Source organism: Colossoma macropomum, unplaced genomic scaffold (genome assembly GCF_904425465.1).
Source record: "Colossoma macropomum unplaced genomic scaffold, Colossoma_macropomum, whole genome shotgun sequence".
In the NCBI taxonomy this organism is placed as follows: domain Eukaryota; kingdom Metazoa; phylum Chordata; class Actinopteri; order Characiformes; family Serrasalmidae; genus Colossoma; species Colossoma macropomum.
The window spans coordinates 147,769-168,706 of NW_023496030.1; the positions used below are offsets into that span (position 1 = coordinate 147,769).

At 38.4% G+C, this 20,938-nt stretch overlaps 1 protein-coding gene across 1 annotated transcript in view; it reads right to left on the reverse strand.

Moving 5' to 3' along the window:
* The window catches only part of nphp3 (nephronophthisis 3), a 98,324-nt gene that overhangs the window by 19,584 nt on the left and 57,802 nt on the right, over positions 1-20,938 (reverse strand). The window contains exons 14-23 of the mRNA XM_036564688.1: positions 20,279-20,376; positions 18,942-19,044; positions 16,468-16,550; positions 16,037-16,175; positions 13,506-13,670; positions 9,738-9,832; positions 8,496-8,618; positions 6,512-6,701; positions 1,355-1,596; positions 1,191-1,266 (exon numbers count right to left, since the gene is read on the reverse strand). Coding sequence (XP_036420581.1) covers positions 1,191-1,266; positions 1,355-1,596; positions 6,512-6,701; positions 8,496-8,618; positions 9,738-9,832; positions 13,506-13,670; positions 16,037-16,175; positions 16,468-16,550; positions 18,942-19,044; positions 20,279-20,376 — 1,314 coding nt within the window. The remainder of the gene's footprint in view (positions 1-1,190; positions 1,267-1,354; positions 1,597-6,511; positions 6,702-8,495; positions 8,619-9,737; positions 9,833-13,505; positions 13,671-16,036; positions 16,176-16,467; positions 16,551-18,941; positions 19,045-20,278; positions 20,377-20,938) is intronic.

The window sequence follows — 20,938 nt, forward strand, 5'->3', positions numbered from 1 at the left end:
CAGTAGTCATTTATAGGTTTACTGGTCATTTTGGATTGCAAATAAAATGGCAATATTTGCGACCCCTGGTTCCTATCACCACTGCTGTAAAGACATTAGGAAAGATGAGGAACATTTCTCTACAATGCACCATTTCAGGTCAAAACACTTGGCTTCACATCTAAATGACTAAATTATGCAGATATTTTGCAACATTCACACAATTCCCCTTTAACTTTATCTCATGTTGAATACACTTCAGAATATGGATTATCTTGTGAACATTTTAAAATGCAAAAATGTAAAATTATCCGTTAATGGTATCAGTACTGGCCACAACAAAAGTGTTAATTATTGGTTCTACAACCCAAAAAAGTTGTGATGCTGTACAAAATGTAAATAAAAACAGAATTCAATGATGTGCAAAACATTTAAACTCTATTTTAATTGAAAATAGTATAAAGACAACATATCAAATGTTGAAAGTGAGAAATTGTATTGTTTGTTGAAAAATATTATGCTGATTTTTTTTTCTTGCCAACAACACGTTTCTACTAAGTTGGGAGAGGGGCAACAAAAGACTGGTAAAGTTGTGTAATGCTAAAAAAAACATCATGTGGAACATCTCACTAATTTAATTAGGTTAACTGGCAACAAGTCAGTAACCTGGTTGGGAATAAACAGGGAATCTTTTATGGCACATGATATCATTAAAAGATTCAGAGAATCTGAAGAAATCTCTGCATGCAACAGACAAGACAGAAAACTTTGCCCCTTGGATGGTTGTGATCGGGCCCTCAGATGGCACTGCATTAAAAACAGACATGATTCTGTACTAGAAGTCACTGCATGGGTTCAGGAGCACTTCTGAAAACCATTGTCTTTTAACACAGTTTGTCACAACATCCACAAATGCAAAGCTAAAACTGTACCATGCAAAGAAAAACCATATATGAACAGGAATGTGTTGCTGGCATTAAATTCAAAATGGGCATATATTTTTCAAAAATGAAAAGATTTTCAACATTTGATATGTTGTTGTTGTACTACTTTCAATTAAATGTAGTGTTTAAATGATTGCACATCATTGCATTCTGTTTTTATTTACATTTTGCACAATGTCCCAACTTTTTTGGAAATGAGGTTATAGTTAAAAGGTCCATAAACAGCATATTGATGCATCCCTAATAAACTCGCTCCTCTTTTCTCACCATGTGCCCTTTTTGCCGCGCCATTTTCTGTCTAATCTTGATGGACCTCTTCCGCAACTTCTCAGCTTGTTCATACCTAAGAATTAAAACTTCAGTTAAATCAATCATTAGTATCTCAAAACCTTAAGTTTTAAACTGAGCAAAGTTCTAAGCAGCAGACGTACTTGTTTTGTTTCTGGTAAAGGAGGGAGAGGGAGTCTAGTTCTCGTGCTACACTGCAGTGCTCAGCACCGTAAGCATTCTCACTGATCTCCAGAGCCTGTTTGTACAGCTGCTCAGCGTTACCAAACTTCCTCCAGTGGACGTACACCCCAGCCAGCTGGTGTAAAGACTGAGCCACACTGGGGTGGTCCGGGTCTAGAGCTGTCTCACGGATCTCTAGAGAGCGCTGCAAGGGGGCTACGGCCTGGAGAAATTCACCCGCACACACACACACACACACACACACACACACACACACACACACACACAGAATCAAAGCTGGCTGATGCTGATATTTATTGCATTACTTTCCTAATGCTCAATTTTAAGTCTGAATAATATTTTGAAGCATGCAGAAAACAAAAGGCTGATTATAGTGTAATACATTACATTCTTATCCAAGTAGAACAAAGTAATTAAGTATACAGTCTTATATAAAAGTTTCAGCACCCTTGGTCAAATGACGATCAGTTTTGTTGATTTTCTAAGTGAAAGTAAGTTTAAAATTCTCTACATGGAACACAGTTAAATGTGGCATTTATCTTTAAATTGTACTGCACGTTTTATTAGAGTTTAACATTTAAAAAAGATGCCATAACTTTGGCACAGGCCACATTTTATGTTTTTTTTTCTTCTGCAAATAAACAGTAATTGGACATTAAAATGTGCAGAAGTATGTTCTCTGTAGAAGATGTGTTAACTTATTTTCACTTAGAAAATCCATATTGACCAGGGGCACCCAAACTTTTGAAAAATGACTTTAAATATACCAAGCATAAATTAACTTTCAACTCCTTTTGAAGTCAGATCAAAAGACTATGTAACTATAGTATGTAGTTTCTATCTCAGCGCTGTGGGCATTTTAAATGTCTTGAGTTGAATATTGGGCAATTCAAGTGTATGTGCATCCCTATTGAGCTTAGCTTTCTTTCTTTTTTACCTCCAACCGCCTTTCTGTCTTATCCTATCATTTTATTACAGTTAATTACAATAATTATTATTTTTTTAATGTATACAGTACTATGCAAAATTCAGATATCTCCCTTCATTTATTTAATTTCCAGTCAAAAATGTTATGAAATTACATTATTGAAAAGTGGAAGCGTTTATGAACCACAGCAACTCACTCACCAAGTGGCAGACCACTTAAAGTTACAGAGCTGGGTTGCTGAGTGCTGAGGCACATACTGCATAAAAGTCACACCAATGCTCTGCTGCCTCAATAACTGTAGAGTTCCAGACCTCTTCTGGCATTAACATCAGCACTAAAACTGCGACGGGAGCTTCATGGCACAGGTTTCCATGGCTGAGCACCTGCATGCAAGCCTTACATCACCAAGCACAATGACAAGTGTTGAATAGAGTGGTGTAAAGCACGCTGCCACTGGACTCTGGAGCAGTGGAAACGTATTCTGTGAAGTGGCGACTCGCGCATCAGCCAGTCTGATGGATGAGTCTGGCTTTGGCCTAGGCTCCTTTTTCCAGTGACGGAAAATGTAGTGCTTCGGCATACCAAGACATTTCGGACAACTGTATGCTTCCAACTTTGTGGGAATAGTTTGTGGAAGGCCCTTTTCTGTTCCAGCATGACTGCCCCAGTGCACAAAGCAAGGCCCATAAAGGCATGGTTGGGTGAATTTGTTGTGGAAGAACTTGACTGGCCTGTGAAGAGTCCTGACCTCAACTCCATCAAGCACCTTTGAGATGAACTAGAACGGAGATTGCGAGCCAGGCCCTCTCGTCCAACATCATTTTCTGACTTCACAAATGCTCTTCTGGATGAATGAGCAAAAATTCCCACAGACACACTCTTGCAGAGAGCTTCCCAGAAGAGTGGAAGCTGTTATAGCTGTAAAGGGGGGACCAATTCCATTTTAATGCCTATGGATTTAGAATGGGATGTCATCAAAGCTTCTGTGTGTGTAATGTGTAGGTGTCCCAAAACTTTTGTCCATATAATGTGAGATAATCAATTTTTATGGAGTAAATTTTGTCCCAAAATGTTTGAGAGAAGATCATGATGTTTGAGAGAGGAATGTTATGGTTTGAGAGGACAGCGGTGCTCTGAGCGCGCAGCTAATGAACTTGAATGCAGTTGTCAGCACGAAGCACGCAGGTAAACGCCTTTGGATTTGTTTAACAAAACACTGGTTTCATTCAAAACTTGAAAATCTGCACAACAATGCATTTCCCTTTCAGAACTCGTATGTGCAAAACACTCCGGTTTTCACTCAAAACTGGAAACTTGCTCAATCGTGCTCTTCACCTTCAAAACTCGTATGTGCGCGCAAATAATTTCTGCTCTCAAGTTTCACATCTGCTCGCTGTAAAATGTCTGAACGTTTGTGTCAAAACTCCAGCCAATCACAGCTATCGAGGGGGCGTTCCTGTCAGTGCACCAATCATGGCTTCTTTTCTTAAGCAGCTTTATGCCAATTGGTCAAGGTACATTCGTGGCTGTGGTATTGAGTCGGCTAGTGTGCTTGTAGCCTCGACATTAGCTATATGGTTTATAGCTTTCAAGTATCAAATTAATAGAAATGATTTATCAGTAATACTCTGTCATAAATAATAACGTATTAATCTAACTAACATTGCTAACTTCAAATAAATAGCTTAACATTAATCAATTAAGCTGATGTTAGCAGGGTTCCTTTGAATGTAGCTAACAATGTCTAACAGTATTCTATTGAAAAGTCTTAACTCTCCTAACTTGTCTTCATAGGCTCATCTTTTTAATCCTGTATATTTATCTTGTATAATGGCATCATCAAAAAACAATACTGATGCTGTGCAGTTATATGTGGACAAAAAACCTCTTTGCAGTGAGTACAGGGAGTTATACACACACACACACACACACACACACACACACACACACACACACACACACACACACACACCTTCTAAGCTGCTTCTCCTTCTGGGTCGCGGGGGGGGCTGGAGCTGGAGTCATTGGGTGGAAGGCAGGATACACCCTGGACAGGTAGGGAGTTATATAGTTCACCCTATTTTGTTTACTAGACATAATACTGTACTTCTTTTCTAAGGCCCATACATAATGTTTTTCCTGTTGTTATTTAGCACCCATGAACACTAGGTTGGTTTGAAGCCAAACGTCAGTGTGTTTTGATAACCTAAACTTAGTGTCCAGGATATTAACTGCATTAACACATTGAAATGCTAACAACAGATGATAATCAGCCAATTAAGTCTTTTAACAGTAAGTTTCAGAATCATCCAGTTTTTATGTTAGGGTTTTAGAGTATACTGCTTATTTAAAAGGATTGGTGGAAATCCAGAGATGGTAGCAAAGAGCTGAGAATGAGAAATATCCCTTATATTTATAGTTTGTGTGCTTGATATGTTTAATCAATGATTTACAGTAACCGATGCGTGAACATCATACAGAGGAAAATACATTATGTATGGGCCTTAGAAAACAGTATTATGTCTAGTAAAAAAATAGGATGAACCATATTACTCCCTGTGCTCACTGAAAAGAGTTTTTTTGTCCATATAAAACTGCACGGCACCAGTATTGTTTTTTGATGACGCCATTATACAAGATAAATATACAGGATTAACAAGATGAGCCTATGCAGACAAGCGCTATAGGAGAGTTAAGACTTTTCAATAGAATACTGTTTACCTGAAATTGTTACCTACATTCAAAGAAACCTTGCTAACGTCAGCTTAGTTGATTAATGTTAAGCTATTTATTTGAAGTTATCTAATGTTAAGCCTCAGGTAGGAAACAAATGGCCTTGCTACCAATATTAGTTAGATCAATACGTTATTATTTATGACAGAGTATTACTGATAAATCATTTCTATTAATTTGATACTAGAAAGCTATAAACCATCTAGCTAATGTCAAGGCTACAAGAACACTAGCTGACAGCTAAGCACAGCCACAAACGTACCTTCACCAATTGGCATAAAGCTGCTTAAGAAAAGATGCCATGATTGGTGGATCAGGAACAACTGATTGGCTGGAGTTTTGACACAAACGTTCAGACATTTTACAGCGAGCAGATGTGAAACTTGAGAGCGCGCTGTGGAGTTGAGAGCAGAAATGATTTGCGCGCACGTACGAGTTTTGAAGGTGAAGAGCATGACTGAGCCTTCCAGTTTCCAGTTTTGAGTGAAAACCGGAGTGTTTTGCACGTACAAGTTCTGAAAGAGAAATGCATTGTTGTGCAGATTTTCGAGTTTTAAATGAAACCAGAGTGTTTTTGTTGAGCAAATCCAAAGGCGTTTACCTGCGTGCTTCGTGCTGACAAGTGCATTCAAGTTCATTAGTTGCGCACTCAGAGCACTGCTGTCCTCTCAAACCATAACATTCCTCTCTCAAACATCATGGCACAAAATTAACTCCATAATTTTTACTGCTACACTTGGTAGACCACAAAAACTGTGACTTTCAAATATACAGTGCTTAAAAGGAGAAGAGAAAATCAAGCTCTACTCTTGTTTCAGATCTGAAAAAATCCAGATGTTTCTGTTCTTCCTTCTACTGTGAGAAGACATTTTAACATTATGGGTCTAACAGGATATCAGCTGTCAAGAAGTTATCAAGAACTACTCTCAGTCCAGCAGTGACATTGAGGTGTTTTTAAAACCTCCAGCAGCACTGCTGTGTCTGATCCACTCAAAAAAAAGTAAACGGATAAGAAGAAGATAGGAACAGATAAGAACATTTCCAAATCAAACAAAGAAGCTGCTGACATTCTCAGAACAAAGGACTGACCACCCCAGAGCCCAGACCTCAGTATCATGGAATGTGTTGGGGAAAAATATCTTTGCAGATTTCTTTGAAAAACACAAAACAACTCTCCTGAAAAAAATAGCTACTGTATCATTTCAAAGAGTGCACACACTAATACTGAAAAACTAGTAATAGTGTCATATTTAGTTGTTAGGGCTTCTGCATAATTTGTTAAATCTGTTAAATAAATATTGTATGCTTTTGCCTCTGATCCAAAAAAAAGAATAACTTATACTCACTGGCAGATTTGACTGAAAATTAAATAAATGAAGGTCGATGTAAACTTTTGCAAAGTACTGTATATTTTTAATACTCAACAACTCAGATTTAAGAAAATCTGTGTATATACCTGACTGAGCAGCCCAAGATCCTTCAGAAATCTTCCTAGGGTCTCATATAGGTTGGCGAGTTTGCTCATTTTCTCTTCACTCTCACAGCCCCGCTCAAATTCCTTCAGAGCATCAAAATATTCTGCCGCCATGGACACCTTATCCTTCCCAACAAACTGCCAGTACGCCAGCAGCTCTGAGAAGTGTCCCCTGAGAACACACATCAGCCCATCTGCTTAATGTTCATCAAAGTGTCTTCCTTGGTATGGAAAGCAGACTTTGCCTAAATGAAGATTTGACATTTTTCTTTTCCAAACTACTGTAAAAAGCAAATACTGAAAAACTTTTGGCCCAAATGTGATTTAAACAGCTGAAAGATTTAAGTGTTTTACACTACATTTTATGCGTATTTATGGCTTATTCCGCAATCTAGTTAAACTGCACTACCACTGCACTTCCTCTGAGGCGCAGTTTGTTTTTTGAAATCAGTGCATTCAGAAGAGAATCCTAGGAACCACTGGAAAAATACATGGCTCCAGGTGACATTGGAAAAGTATGGGAGGCAAATCCAGCCAAAAAAGAAATTAAAATTAAGACAATAAAATGTAAATGCAAACCTCTTTTTGCTATTTCTTTTTCCAAACGTCTTCATGAAATGCAGAATACGTGTCAAAACTAAAATCAAAATGCAGTGTTTACAATGTTATTTCTTTTTTCATAGCAATAGGCTGCATATCTGACAAAATGAAAATGAAAATGTAAAATGAAAAAAATCAACAGCAAAGTGACAGTCTGCGATTTAGTTTTCGGTGTGGACGTGCTTCAAGTGTCGGAATAAAAAGGCAAAGGGAAACAAACACAGGCGTCATCTGCTGGTGATTTACTTTTCATTTCCCACTTTGCTTTTTTGTTGTCAAGTTGACCAACATGCAAATATATGTTATTTAACACTAGGCGGGGCTATGGGGTACATTTTAGGACATCCTCAGACCTCAGCGTCAGAACGGCATCATTCCTCGGACTAAATGACTTTGAGTCTTGAGAAAAACCATCGTCATGTCTCTGATCTGGTGTAACTGAACATCAGACCAAATGCCGTCAGACCAAATGGCCTCAGAAAAAAAGTATCTGTACAGTAAAACAGTAACACTAAATTACAAAAATAATACAATACAATAAACATTATACCATTTTTCTGAGTCAGATGTTCACTGACACCAGATCAGAGGTTTTTCTTGAGACTTGAAGTCGTTTAGTCCAAGGATGCCATTCTGACACTGAGATCTGAGGATATCTGAAAATGTACCCCGCAGCCCTGCCTAGTGTTAATTAACATATATTTGCGTGTTGGTCAACTTGAAAACGAAAAAGCAAAGTGGGAAATGAAAAGTAAATCACCAGCAGATGGCAGCTGTGTTTGTTTCCGTTTGCCTTTTTATTGACACTTAAAGCGCATCCACACTGAAAACTAAACTGTCACTGCTGTTGATTTATCCATTTTGCATTTTCATTTTGTCAGATATACAGCCTATTGCTATGAAAAAGAAATAACAATGTAAACACTGCATTTTGATTTTAGTTTTGACACGTATTATGCATTTCATGAAGAAAAGGCAAAGCCAAAGTGAGGCTTGGATTTTCTTTTCTCTATTAGCTTTTCCATTTCAGATATGGCCATGAAATACCAGAATAATGAGTAAAGTGAAATGATAAATAATTGTTTTAATTTATTTTTTGTCACAAATGACTCGTGCTTATGTGAAAAATTAAATTGCAAATGTAGGTATTTCATTTCATTTTCAATTTTGGCAGGATATTTGCGCAGATGTTTGGAAAAAGAAATGGCAAAAAGAGGTTTGCATTTACATTTTCTTGTTTTAATTTTAATTTCTTTTTTGGCCAGATTTGCCTCTCATAGAAAAGCAGGAACAAAGACGAAAAATGAACGAAGGCAGGATGAATAGACAGATCGATGGATGGGTAAATGGAGATTGAGAATGGCACCTTTTGTAAAGATTCTGTGAGACAAACAGGTTGAGCAGACTGAGCTGTAGTTTACTTCTGTTCTCTTGCTGTTGTAGTAACCATGGCAACTCATCTGCAACACGCCATGTCACTCTGTTCTGGCTTTAAACACACACACACACACACACACACACGCGCACACACCACCACACACACACACACACACACACACACACACCACACACACACACACACACACACACACATCAATTTGACAAGTCAAACTAGAAATTACCAGGTGTATTTAAGGGCACATATGATGTAAAAACAATTTTTCCTTTTTTAAAATACAAGCATTTGATGTACTATGTAAACACTGTTGAAGTTATCATTTATGCAGTCCATGCAGTTCCTATTCGAAAATGAAGTGGCAAAAACAGGCCATTAAAAAAAAATACCATGGTTTTGATGTTACAAATATGAACACATTTACACATTCAGCATTAAACTGTACTTTCACTCTATTGTTATCAGGGTGGTACCCTCAGGAGCACCCCCCACCCCCTTTTAGTCACAAAACATATTTGTACCATATTCCACTGTTATTATATGTTTTAAGTCTTTTTAATTGATTAATTAATTAATTGATTAATTCCCTTTTCCCTGGGAAAGTGAATGTAGTGTACCTTTAAAACTCTTTAAAATGACCCAATTGAACACTACAGACCTTGTTTTACTTTTCAGGGTACATTTACATTGTTTGTACTTTGGGACAAAACTGTACCATTTTGCAAGCTGAAGTTATAAGTGGTGTTATTACTGTAGTTATTGGAGTGGAAGTTGTGGAGAAAACTATTAAACATTGTACTGTTCCTGTCTGTCAGGAAGCCAAATATAAGGATCCATCTGAAACGAGTAACTGTTAAAGCTGTTTTGTTCTGTACATCGGACCAATGAGGCTCAATACAGAACAGTCAATCAGAACATGGCTCATCTATATACATCCGTCTTAAAGGCACAGTAATAAGAACACCCTGTCTTATTCTAGAGGACAAAGAAAGGTTAGAAATGGTTGTGTAATAATGAATTACCACTGATCTTGGTAAATAAAATCACACATGTGATAAGTGGACTTCAGAAGAAAAATAGAAGTAAATAAATAGTAAAGAAGCAAGGTAAATAGAAGAAAAATGTCAAATGTGGGCTTTTTAACTTTAGGAAGATGTTTATAGTTTAGAAAAACAATATTAAGATGAGCATTTGTGCAAATGAGGATCTGACCTGAGTTGCTGGCTGAAATAGCAAATGAGTTTCTCTCTGTACAATGCACAATATCTCCCTCCATCAAGAAACTCCTGCATTACAGCTTCACATGCCTGCAGAGAATACAGAGTGAAACAAACACACACACAAACAAAAACCTACCTCATTCCAAATGAAACCATTACCGTAAACTTAAACGTAGTCCTGACCACAGTGTCCCGTTTCTAGCTCCACCTCTCCTGTCTCCTCCCATGCAGCCCTGCCTTATCATTAGTGTTGCAACATACGTGTAATTTTTATCCTCCTTTCCTAGGTGGTTTCTATCCTTGTCTTTGGTATAAGTAACTCTCATGTTTCAGTCTGTCTTTGTCTAGCATCATTATTTCATATTTTGCTTTCATTGTTTGCTTTTAAGTTTGCTTTTAAGTTCAATAAAATCAATCAACTCACATATAGACCTAGTCAAGGCAGGATTGATAATGTTTTTTAAGGTTATTTATGGACTAATATATCCTAGTACAAAGAGGTTTGTACATGACTTATGGGCATTTATAGATATTTACAGATTGTTTTCAATAAATAATAACAAATAACATTTCCTGCAGTACAAACTGGCTCTTGGCACGTGGAAGGGTAACTTTACTGGGGGGAAGGAGCCGTAGCTTGTGTGGGAGGTTGAGAGGTACCAACTAGATATACACCGATCAGGCATAACATTATGACCACCTCCTTGTTTCTATACTCATTGTCCATTTTATCAGCTCCACTTACTATATAGGTGCACTTTGTTGTTGTGCAATTACAGACTGTAGTACATATGTTTCTCTGCATACTTTGTTAGCCCCCTTTTACTCTGTTCTTCAATGGTCAGGACCCCCATGGACCCTCACAGAGCAGGTACTACTTGGGTTGTAGATCATTCTCAGCACTGCAGTAACACTGATGTGGTGGTGGTGTGTTAGTGTGTGTTGCGCTGGTCTGAGTGGATCAGACACAGCAGTGCTGCTGCAGGTTTTAAAAACACCTCAATGTCACTGCTGGACTGAGAGTGGTCCACCAGCCAAAAATATCCAACCAACAGCATCCTGTTGGCAGCGTCCTGTGACCACTGATGAAGGACTAGAGGATGACCAACATAAACTATGCAGCAGCAGATGAGCTATCGTTTCTGACTATACATCTACAAGGTGGACTGACAAGGTAGAAGCGTCTAAAAGAGTGGACAGTGAGTGGACACAGTGTTTAAAAACTCCAGCAGCACTGCTGTGTCTGATCCACTTGTACCAGCACAACACACACTAACAAGCCAATGGTGACAGTAGCAAGGAAAAACTCCCTAAGAGCAAGAAGAGCAAGAGGAAGAAAACTTGAGAGGAACCAGTGTCAGCTCTGGAACCAAACTCCTTGATAGGGGTTGGTCCCTCTCCTCCTTAGGAGTTGCACAGGGTGAGAGGCACCGGGCAGGCATGGGAATACTCATAAGCCCCCCAGCTGGCTGGCTGGTGTGCAGTTGGAGTTAGACAAGGTAGACTCAATGTGAATTAAAATCGCAAGGAGGAAAATTCTGACTGTTGTGTGTGCTTAGTCACCAAACAACAGCTCAGAGTGTTCAGCTTTCTTGGAGCAAAGGGGTGGGGTTCTGGAAAGGGATATGTAGAGATGTGCTGAGCTGTCAACTGATCACCATCTGGTGATAAGTTGGCTCAGACTGCAGGGAAGACTGGTGGTCAAACCTAGTAGATCCAAGCGAATAGTGAGGGTGTGCAAAACCTTCACTGTGGAAGCTGTCAGGCATGGCTGTGGCCAAAAGTTTGTTGGTGCCTGTCAGGACGGCAACCCCAAGAACCCCCTGGTGAACACCAGTTGTGAGAGAGGCCATCAAGCTGAAGAAGGAGGCCTTTAGGGACTGGTTGGCCCAGAGAGGTCCCAACCAACAGGTCCTAATGGGCAAAAAAGGCAGCAGCAGTGTTGGCTGAAGCGAAATCCAGAATATGGGAGGAGTTTGTAGAGGCCATGGATAAAGACTTTCGGTTGGTCTCAGGGAGGTTCTGGACAACTGTCCGGGCCACTGAGAAGCGGTCAGAGTGGCTTTGCTCCAGTTGTACTTGGGGTACAACTTGACTGGGAGTGGAGAAACTCTGACTCCATTTCCTACTGGAGATCACTGAGGTAGTTGGCAAGCTCCTCAGTGGCAGGGCACCGGGGGTGGATGAGATTCACCCAGAAGTGCTTAAGGCTCCGGATGTTGTGGGGCTGTCATGGCCAACACGCCCCTGCAATATCACATATTTTAGGGGACCAGAGAGCTTGGGCTGGGACCGGCATCAGCAATAAAACGGTCATTGTACTTGACTGCAGTGGCAAATAGAAAGCTGAGCCATAAGGCAAAGCTCTCTGTTTACCAGTCGGTCTACATCCCAGCCCTCACCTATGGTCATGAGCTTTGGGTAATGACCGAAAAAATGAGATCGTAGATATAAGCAGCTGAAATTAGCTTTCTTTGCAGGGTGGCGGGCTACACTCTACTTGATAGGGTGAGGAGCTCGGTCATCTGGGAGAATTTCAAAGTAGAGACATTACTGCTCAACATTGAGAGGAGTCAATTGAGGTGGTTCAGACATCTGATTAGGATTCCTCCTGGCTGGCTCCCTTTGGAGGTTTACTAGGCACAGTCTATTGGGATAAGACCCTGGGGTCGTCCTAGGACCTGCTGGAGGATTATATCTCCAAGAAGGCCTGGAAGTGGCTCAGGGTCCCCCAGAATGAGCTGGAGGAAGTTGCGGGGACAGGGTCGTCTAGGTTTCTCTGTCTTCCCTACTGCTTCTGTGACCCTAGCTGGATCAAGTGGTTTAAGATAATGATGATTCTCCGGTTTACCAATTACCAGTGCAAATTTCTGTAAGCCTGTCTATGGGGTTTTCAGTGTTACATCAGTGCCAAGTTTACAGTGGTGGATATTCATTTTTCAACGCTGGGTTCAATATTAGCCTAATGAAAAACAAGATGATTTCAGATATCATTATGGTCAAATAATTGCACTCATTGCATCTATCTCTTTAAGTTATCATTATCAATTATTAAATTTAGCAATATATATAGCTTTATTACCCAGCACAATTTTAAGATTCTTTCTGCTCTGGACAAATGACTCACTAGTCTGTACACTGTCATGTGTACCCAGAAACAAATGACGTGAAGAGCATGCTAGCTCACATTCCAAAGCAGCAGGAGAAGATTTAGACAGCTCTGGATGATTAAAACTGACACTATCCCCTCATATTAAAGGTCTAATACAGAGAGTTACCAACAGAGTCTCGATACTCTAATTCTGTCTATGTGGCTTTGACAGGAAAGGACCATTTTAATGACATTAAAAATGGGTACCCATAAATTGTTGTCTTAGCAAAATGATAACTTTACAAGAAAAGGAATAAACCTACTTTACTTTTAATGTAAGTCAACAGAACCACACTTTTTTCCATGTCATTTTGGGCCATTTCTTTTGGTACATTCTTCATTAAATTTACACACAATGTAAAGGGCAACAGGCACTTTTAAATTATGTCAAAAACTGAAAAATGCCAGAAATAGGAGATATGATGTGTGTGTAAAGATAGACCCGCTGTGGATCGGACTTGAACTTTTTGTCTTGTTTCTCAAACCATTCCCTAACAATGTGTGCAGTGTGGCAAGGGCACATTATTCTTTTAACCAGTTGTACTGGTCAATTAATTGTTTATTTGTCTTCTCTTCTCTCACACACATAGGTGCAGAAAAGCACAAGACCTGCAGATGCTGGAAGCGTATGAGTCCGCAGCCAAAGGTGACAATGAGCAGCCCGCGCAGACTGTGGAGCAGAGAGGAGAGGGCAGGGAAACTCAGCTCTGAAAACATCTCCAACACTTCTGATTCGCTAATGCCATTATGACTGGCAAATACCAGGCACAATAACTGCAAACAAAGGATTACAAATACATTTTATGAATAATAAAACAAAGTACAGCACAGAACAAAATATACGAATAGTGTAGAAAGTAAACAAACATTTTCTTGTGGTTTCTGACACTGCACAATAGATTTTGTTTTTGTGTTTTTATTTGACTGATTAAAATATTGTTATTTCATTTTAATTCTATTACTGTTTATTGTATTTTATTTTACTTTTTACAACCCTTCACTTCTTTACAATCCTTTTACTTAATTGCTTCAAATTTTAGTTTGCCTTACTTATCCTTTTATGGTAAAACTTCACAACTACATTTTGGTTTTATTAATTTTCTTGTTTCTCTTCTTAATTAATTCTTAATTTTTTGCTTAAATATTTCTTTTTGATAGTGTTGATTTTAATGTTAAATTATTCATGTAGTTCAGTTGTTTAGTTTAAACTGATTAATTTCCATTTTCACTTCGTTTTAATCCCTTTGTATCGTAAATGCTCAGCTCCCTCAATGCTTTTTCGAGTAAAAATAAAGGTTGGCTGATTGATTGATTAACTGATCGATTAATTTACAGTTACCTAAAAACTGAACAGAAGCACACTGCACAGCTAAACATTAGGGGTGTCACGATATACATAGTGATTTCTATAGTTCTGGTTTCTATAGTTCTATTTAACAAAATCCATGATATTCCTAAAACTGAAACCAGTTCTCAGACCTGTGCAGTTCAGTTAGCCTACCTTGGATGGTTGATTAGTTAGGCTGTTTGAAATGGACAGGTTTCTCAGTCACGTGCAATAACAATGGACAAAGAGTGGTAGACTGAATGGTGACAGAGTGGCCACCTCTGTGGCCACTTGTGTAACATAGGTTTGACCAAATTCCTTATAGGTAAGTCTGTCCACATGTCTGTGATCTTGGCAATCTCTTCAGGGAGTTATTTCCATTCATTCAAGACCAGGCTTCTGTCTCTTTAAATTGGGAAAGACCTATAAACCATGAACTGAAAGCCACAACAGTACAGTAGTGTTTCGAAAACTTTTCTGAAATTACTGACCAAATCTGACAAAATAACGTTCAAATAACGCACAAAAACGTTTTTTCCAACTTGCTGTGATTACTTTGCATATCTATACAATAACAAAGGGCTTTTCCCTCTTGTAGTTTTACCATCAAGCTAACTGTCTCCCTTTTTTTGAAGCGTTGGACCATACCCATAAACAGAATGCTAGAACCCATAAACAAGTGAACTTCTTTTTAAACTGTTTAAACATCTCTTCTGAGTGGCGAGTTGATGTTACTGAGGGCATGTAAAATATATATATATATATATATATATATATATATATATATATATATATACACATATATATATATATATATATAAAATGAATGTAATGAAACTGAGCCTGTCTGTACTTTTGTCCATTTTTATGAGTAACAGAATGTCATGCATTGACCCTTATTCAGCAAAGTTGTGTCGAAACAAGCAACAGATTTGACTGCCCTAACTAAAACAAACTATTCCTCATCTAATACAGCAAAATGTCCCTCGAGGAAAAAACAAGCTGTGATTTGGGTGCAACCGATTAATCAGCTTCAATGTATGAAAAAAAGAGCCTGCACAAGAGTACCTTATTTACATATCATTTGCAACAGTCACACTTCACTTTGCCCTGGTTGTCTTCATAGGTGGAGTTTAGGGTCAAGCAGCAGGTGCATAGCTCAGGGCTTAAATACGTTTATAGTTTTAAAATGATGATGACTGAAGAGCATAAAATGTAAAATTAACAAAAATTCATAGCATTTTTCCCTGAATGGTAAAGTGATGTGAATGTGTAATGTGATTCTTTTTATAAAACACTGGCTGCTTGAGTGATAATATTGCAGTATATGAGTTTCTATTACACAAAGTAAGCTGTGTATTGCATGTTAGAGAGGTAGTTATTTAGGGTATCAGTTGTATAAAGCAATCAGTCTTTAAACTGAATGTATTAGCATATGAATGAGCATTTGTTCATAACAGTGTGCATGTAAAATATAAGAAAAAATCAGACCCCTTTTAGACTGGTAAAATATTACCCTCAAATTAACATGCATTTCTATCAGCTTTGGTGAGGGCAAATGTCAGAAACCACATAAGCATGTCTATTTGAGATTTATGTTAATGCCATTAACCGGCACGTACCAAGCACAATAACTGCAGAGAAAAAACTACACATACACATATTTTATAAATAATAAAAGAAACTAACATATGGAGTGTAAATAGAATTTAAAAGTATAAAAACAAGTGGCATACCCTGTATAACATATGCTTAAAAGTAAAGCAAAATGACTACACACCAGCATATATTACTGCTGTTTAGATGAGCTCACCTCTTTCATGACATTCCTTTCTCTGTCTGTGTTAAGTACATCTAGTGCCACCTTCAGGCAGAGTCTGTATAAAGCAACTGTATCCTGGCATGACACACAGTGATGTAGGGTCCTCTCCAACAACAAGGAGGATCTAGAGCTGAGAAAGACTAGATCTAGATGAAGACTGCATTGTTTACTTCAAAGGGTTTTTTTTTAATTTTGTTGTTTTAAATGTTTTAGACATGTTTTAGTATGTAAACAGAACACATAAAGAGTTGAACAGTTTGAATGGCCGAGATCTTTATTACTCAGAGAGCAAAGTAATGCTATGAATGAACTACCTTCATAGAGATGCATTCACCACTTTTTAATTATTTTAGCCAACACACGGCACAACAAATCAAGGCTAAATGAGTCAAGAACACATATAAACTCTGTATTGGACTTACTGTGTGAGAAGTCTGGCCAGCAGTGAGACGTAGAGAGCATTGCAGGTGGAAGCAGAGCGGCAGTGTACTTCCAGCTTCTTCTCCTGTATCAGAGTGGTGCATAAAAGAGTTTCACAGCAACATTTACAGCAGATCTGAAAGTACAACACTAAGGTGATGGTTCAATCAATTTATCAAAATTTCTGAACTTTGAGTGTTTCAGAAGTTTGTTACTTTAATTTTGCACTGGAGCTACAAGGCTAACTAGAAGTGGAAACATACAGTCAACAGTTAAGCACTGTGCAAGATGCACTTAAATTATCTTCACACTTGTATGCAAAAGTTTGGGCACCCCTGGTCAAATTACATGTGTTTTTGAAGTACAACCCCAATTCCAAAAAAGTTGGGACACTGTGTAAAATGTAAATAAATCTAAATAAAAACAGAATGCAATCATTTGCAAATCTCATAGGCTCATATTTTATTCACAATAGAAAATAGAACACATATTATATGTTGAAAGCAAGAAATTTTACCATTTTATGAAAAATATTAACTCATTGAGAACTTGATGGCAGCAACGCATCTCAAGAAAGTTGGGAAAGGGGCAACAAAAGGCTGTAAAAAGTAAGAGGTACTACTAAAAAACAGCTGGAGGAGCAATTTGCAACTAACCCACATGACTGGGTATAAAAAGAGTATTTTAGAGAGGCAGTCACTCAGAACCAAAAGTGGGCAGAGGTTCACCAATCTGTGAAAAAACTGTGTCTAAAAAACTGTGTAACAATTTCAGAAAAATGTTCCTCAATGTAAAACTGCGAAGACTTTGAGAACAGATGGTGGATCTACAGTACATAATATCATCAAATATTCAGAGAATCTGGAGAAACCCCTGTATGCAAGGGACAAGGCCAATGGTCAATACTGAATGCTCGTGATCTTCAGGCCCTCAGGCGGCACTGCGTTAAAAACAGGCATTTTTTCTGTATTGGAAATCACTGCATTGGCTCACGAACACTTCCAGAAATCATCGTCAGTGAACACAGTTCGCCGTGCAATCCACGAATGCAAGTTAAAGCCATATCATGCAAATTAGAAGCCATATGTCAACACGATCCAGAAATGCCACTGTCTTCTCTGGGCCAAAGCTCATTTAAAAATAGACTGAGGCAAAATGGAAAACCGTTCTGCAGTCAGATTAATCAAAAATTTAAATTCTTTTTGGAAATCACGGACGCTGTGTCCTGCAGACTCAAGAGGAGAGGGACCATCTAGCTTGTTATCAGTGCACAGCTCAAAACCCTGCATCTCTGATGGTATGGGCTTGCATTAGTGCCTATGGCGTGGGCAGCTTACACATCTGGAAATGCACTATGAATGCTGAACAGTATATAGATGTTTTAGCACAACATATGCTCCCAACCAGACAACATCTCTTTCAGGGAAGGCCTGGCATATTTCAGCAAGACAATGCTAAACCACATACTGCATCCATCAAAACAGCGTGGTTTCGCACAAGAAGAGTCAGGGTGCTGAACTGGCCTGCCTGCAGTCCAGACCTTTCACCAACAGAAAACATTTGGTGCTTCATGAAACACAAAATCCAGCAAAGAAGACCCAGGACTGTTGAGCAGCTAGAATCCTACATCGGACAAGAATGGGACAACATTCCCCCCCCAAAACTTTAGCAATTGGTCTCCTCACTTCCCAGACATTTACAGACTGTTGTTAAAAGAAGGGATGCTACACAATGGTAGACATGGCCCTGCACCAACTTTTTTGAGATGCGTTGCTGCCATCAAGTTCTAAATGAGTTAATGTTTTTTTTTTATGAAATGGTAAAATGTCTCATTTTCAACATGTGTTCTATGTTCTATTGTGAATAACATATAGGTCTATGAGATCATTGCATTCTGTTTTTATTTAAATTTATTTACATTTTACACAGCCTCCCAACTTTTTTGTAATTGGGGTTGTAAAAATAAATTGACATATCCTCTACAATGAATATACTTCTGCACATTTTAATGCACAATTACTGTTTATTTGCAGAATTTAACATACTGGAAAAAATAAAACATAAAATGTTGCTTGTGCATTAGTTATTTTATTTTTTTTTACAATATGTTAAACTCAGCAAATAAACATACATTTGGCACTAAAATCTGCAGAGAAATTCTGGGTGTTCCCTGTAGAGGATGTGTTAACTTATTTTCACAATTCAACAATTTGACATGGTTTTTAAACTTTTGCACAAGACTGTATGCTGCACTGTGCCAGAAACCAAATAAAGTGGTTTAATTTTTTTACATAAAGCTTTAACATAAAGCTCTTAATCATGATGGGTAAAAGAAGTCATGAAAAAATATCTTATTTAGCTCTCACATAAAAAATGTAACATTCAATTAAAGTGGATTTAGTGTAAGATCTTTGGTTGTACCATCACTGTAACACACATCAACTCTTGTAAAACATACACACAGCCACACACACACCTGGTCTTTTGTGAGTTTGGTATCAGTGTTCACACACGCTGTGTTGATGACACTTCTCACTTCTCTGGGGCTGAGTGGGTCCAAATGCAATGTGGGCCACAGCCTAGAGAAAGAAGGAAAGAAGGGCCTTATTCAAAATTCTTTTAGTACTTTTCCTCTTACAGTCTTTACATGTTTCTGTGCTCACAAACCAGTAAACTCTACACTGACAAAGCAAAAAAAATGGGAAGAACATCAAAAAGATGTCCTCTGCTTCTCACAAAACTGCAGCACTGCGCAGGATGCTTTCCACTTTGGAAAGCAGAAGAAATGAGAGTTTCTCTGTCTCATTCAGGAGCTTAAACTTTATGAGCTCTTTTGCACCCAGCTGGAATTTCGGTAACTCAGTGTGAGCTAATTTTAGAGATGTAGCTCCACACAGAATGTCTTCTTTGCACATTCTAATGCTTTTGACTTCAGTTAAAAATTCCAGCTGCAACACAGCTGACCCATTATCTAGGTTGCTGCCTTGTCAACGACTGAAACGTTACTGGTCCAACCATTCATGTTGTTGGTAAAAGTTCTCAAAAATTAAACAGCGGGCAAATAACAATGTTGTATTTTCAGCATCAGAAAAAAACCCATTTGGCATGCAAGATATCTTCAGTTATGCACATACTCCAATTAACTTACTGTTGACCGTATAGATCACACAAATAAACTGCACTCGGTTCTTTAAGCTCACATTAAATCTGGCTGAAAATTAAATCTGCAGTGTGTAAGATTTATGGGAAGCTATTAGCAGAATTGTATTTTAGTATACTAAACCATGTTATCATTAGTGTATAATCACCTGTAACTACTAATCATTGGGTTTTCAGTATCATAGAATGAGCCCTTCATATCTACATAGGAAGCAGGTCCTCTTAAAAACAGCGGCCACCACATTGTGGTGCCATGTTTCTACAGTAGACTCATTTTTACTTTGAAGAAGCAGCTTAAAGCAGCAGCTTCAATTTGGTGGCACTTTAGCACTAATTTTGACAAATGGAGGATCATAATTATTACTTAGCACAAGAAAAACAAGGGAGGGTGAATCCTTGTCATCAAAGAAGCGAAAACATGAAGAAACAAAACAAAATCGGAACAGGCGATAGCAAGAAATCTGATGGCCACCATGAGTTCTACTACACACTTGGAAAAGGAGGGGTAAGAGTGGCGTATTTAGTTGGATGCAATCTGCAACCTCTCCACCAGACGCCACTAAATCCTACACACTGCTCCTTTAATAAATCTAGCCCACTGTCTTTAGAACGTCTGCAGCGTGCAATTTGTGAATGTGCGTCGTCATAAAATACCTCCAAGCCTGTGGGCACGTCTCCACGTTGACAGACACCAGTACTCTGACATTAGCTGGAAGAGGATCAATCAGCCACTTCATATGCCGCTCAGCATTCTGGGAAACAAAAAACCGACCAATAGCAATTTCATGTAAAACAATGTGAAATACTGATGAAACAACACATTGCCCCTATGTGACCAGCTTTTCCCCTACCATGATTTAGGCTGGGCAGCCAAACACACTTACCGCCGGACTGTATAAGAGGATGGGACTGGCAAGTTAATGTCTGCTAAGTAATGCCCAATTTTATGTGGTATTAAATTTGCAAAATTTAAACATATTTTCAAATGTGAAGATAAATGTTTCGAGCTTATCATTAATATAGTAGTGTCATATAATGGTGTCCGGTACAAGAAAGCTGTTTTGTGTCGGAAACGCAGCGGCTAGCTCTAAGCTAAAATGGCCCTCAAAGAATTGCTGTGACTAAAAGCTTTTTTGATATATGTGGCATTCAATAAATAGTAATAAAAGACAAGAAATTAGAGCATGGCATTTGTGTTTTGGCACCGTCTTGGGTAAATTAAACAGAGTCAACTCCAGTGGCAGGAATTGAGAATCAGAGGTGACTCATCACTATTGCACATCACTAGCTTCCCCTTCTGGATGATTACAGACA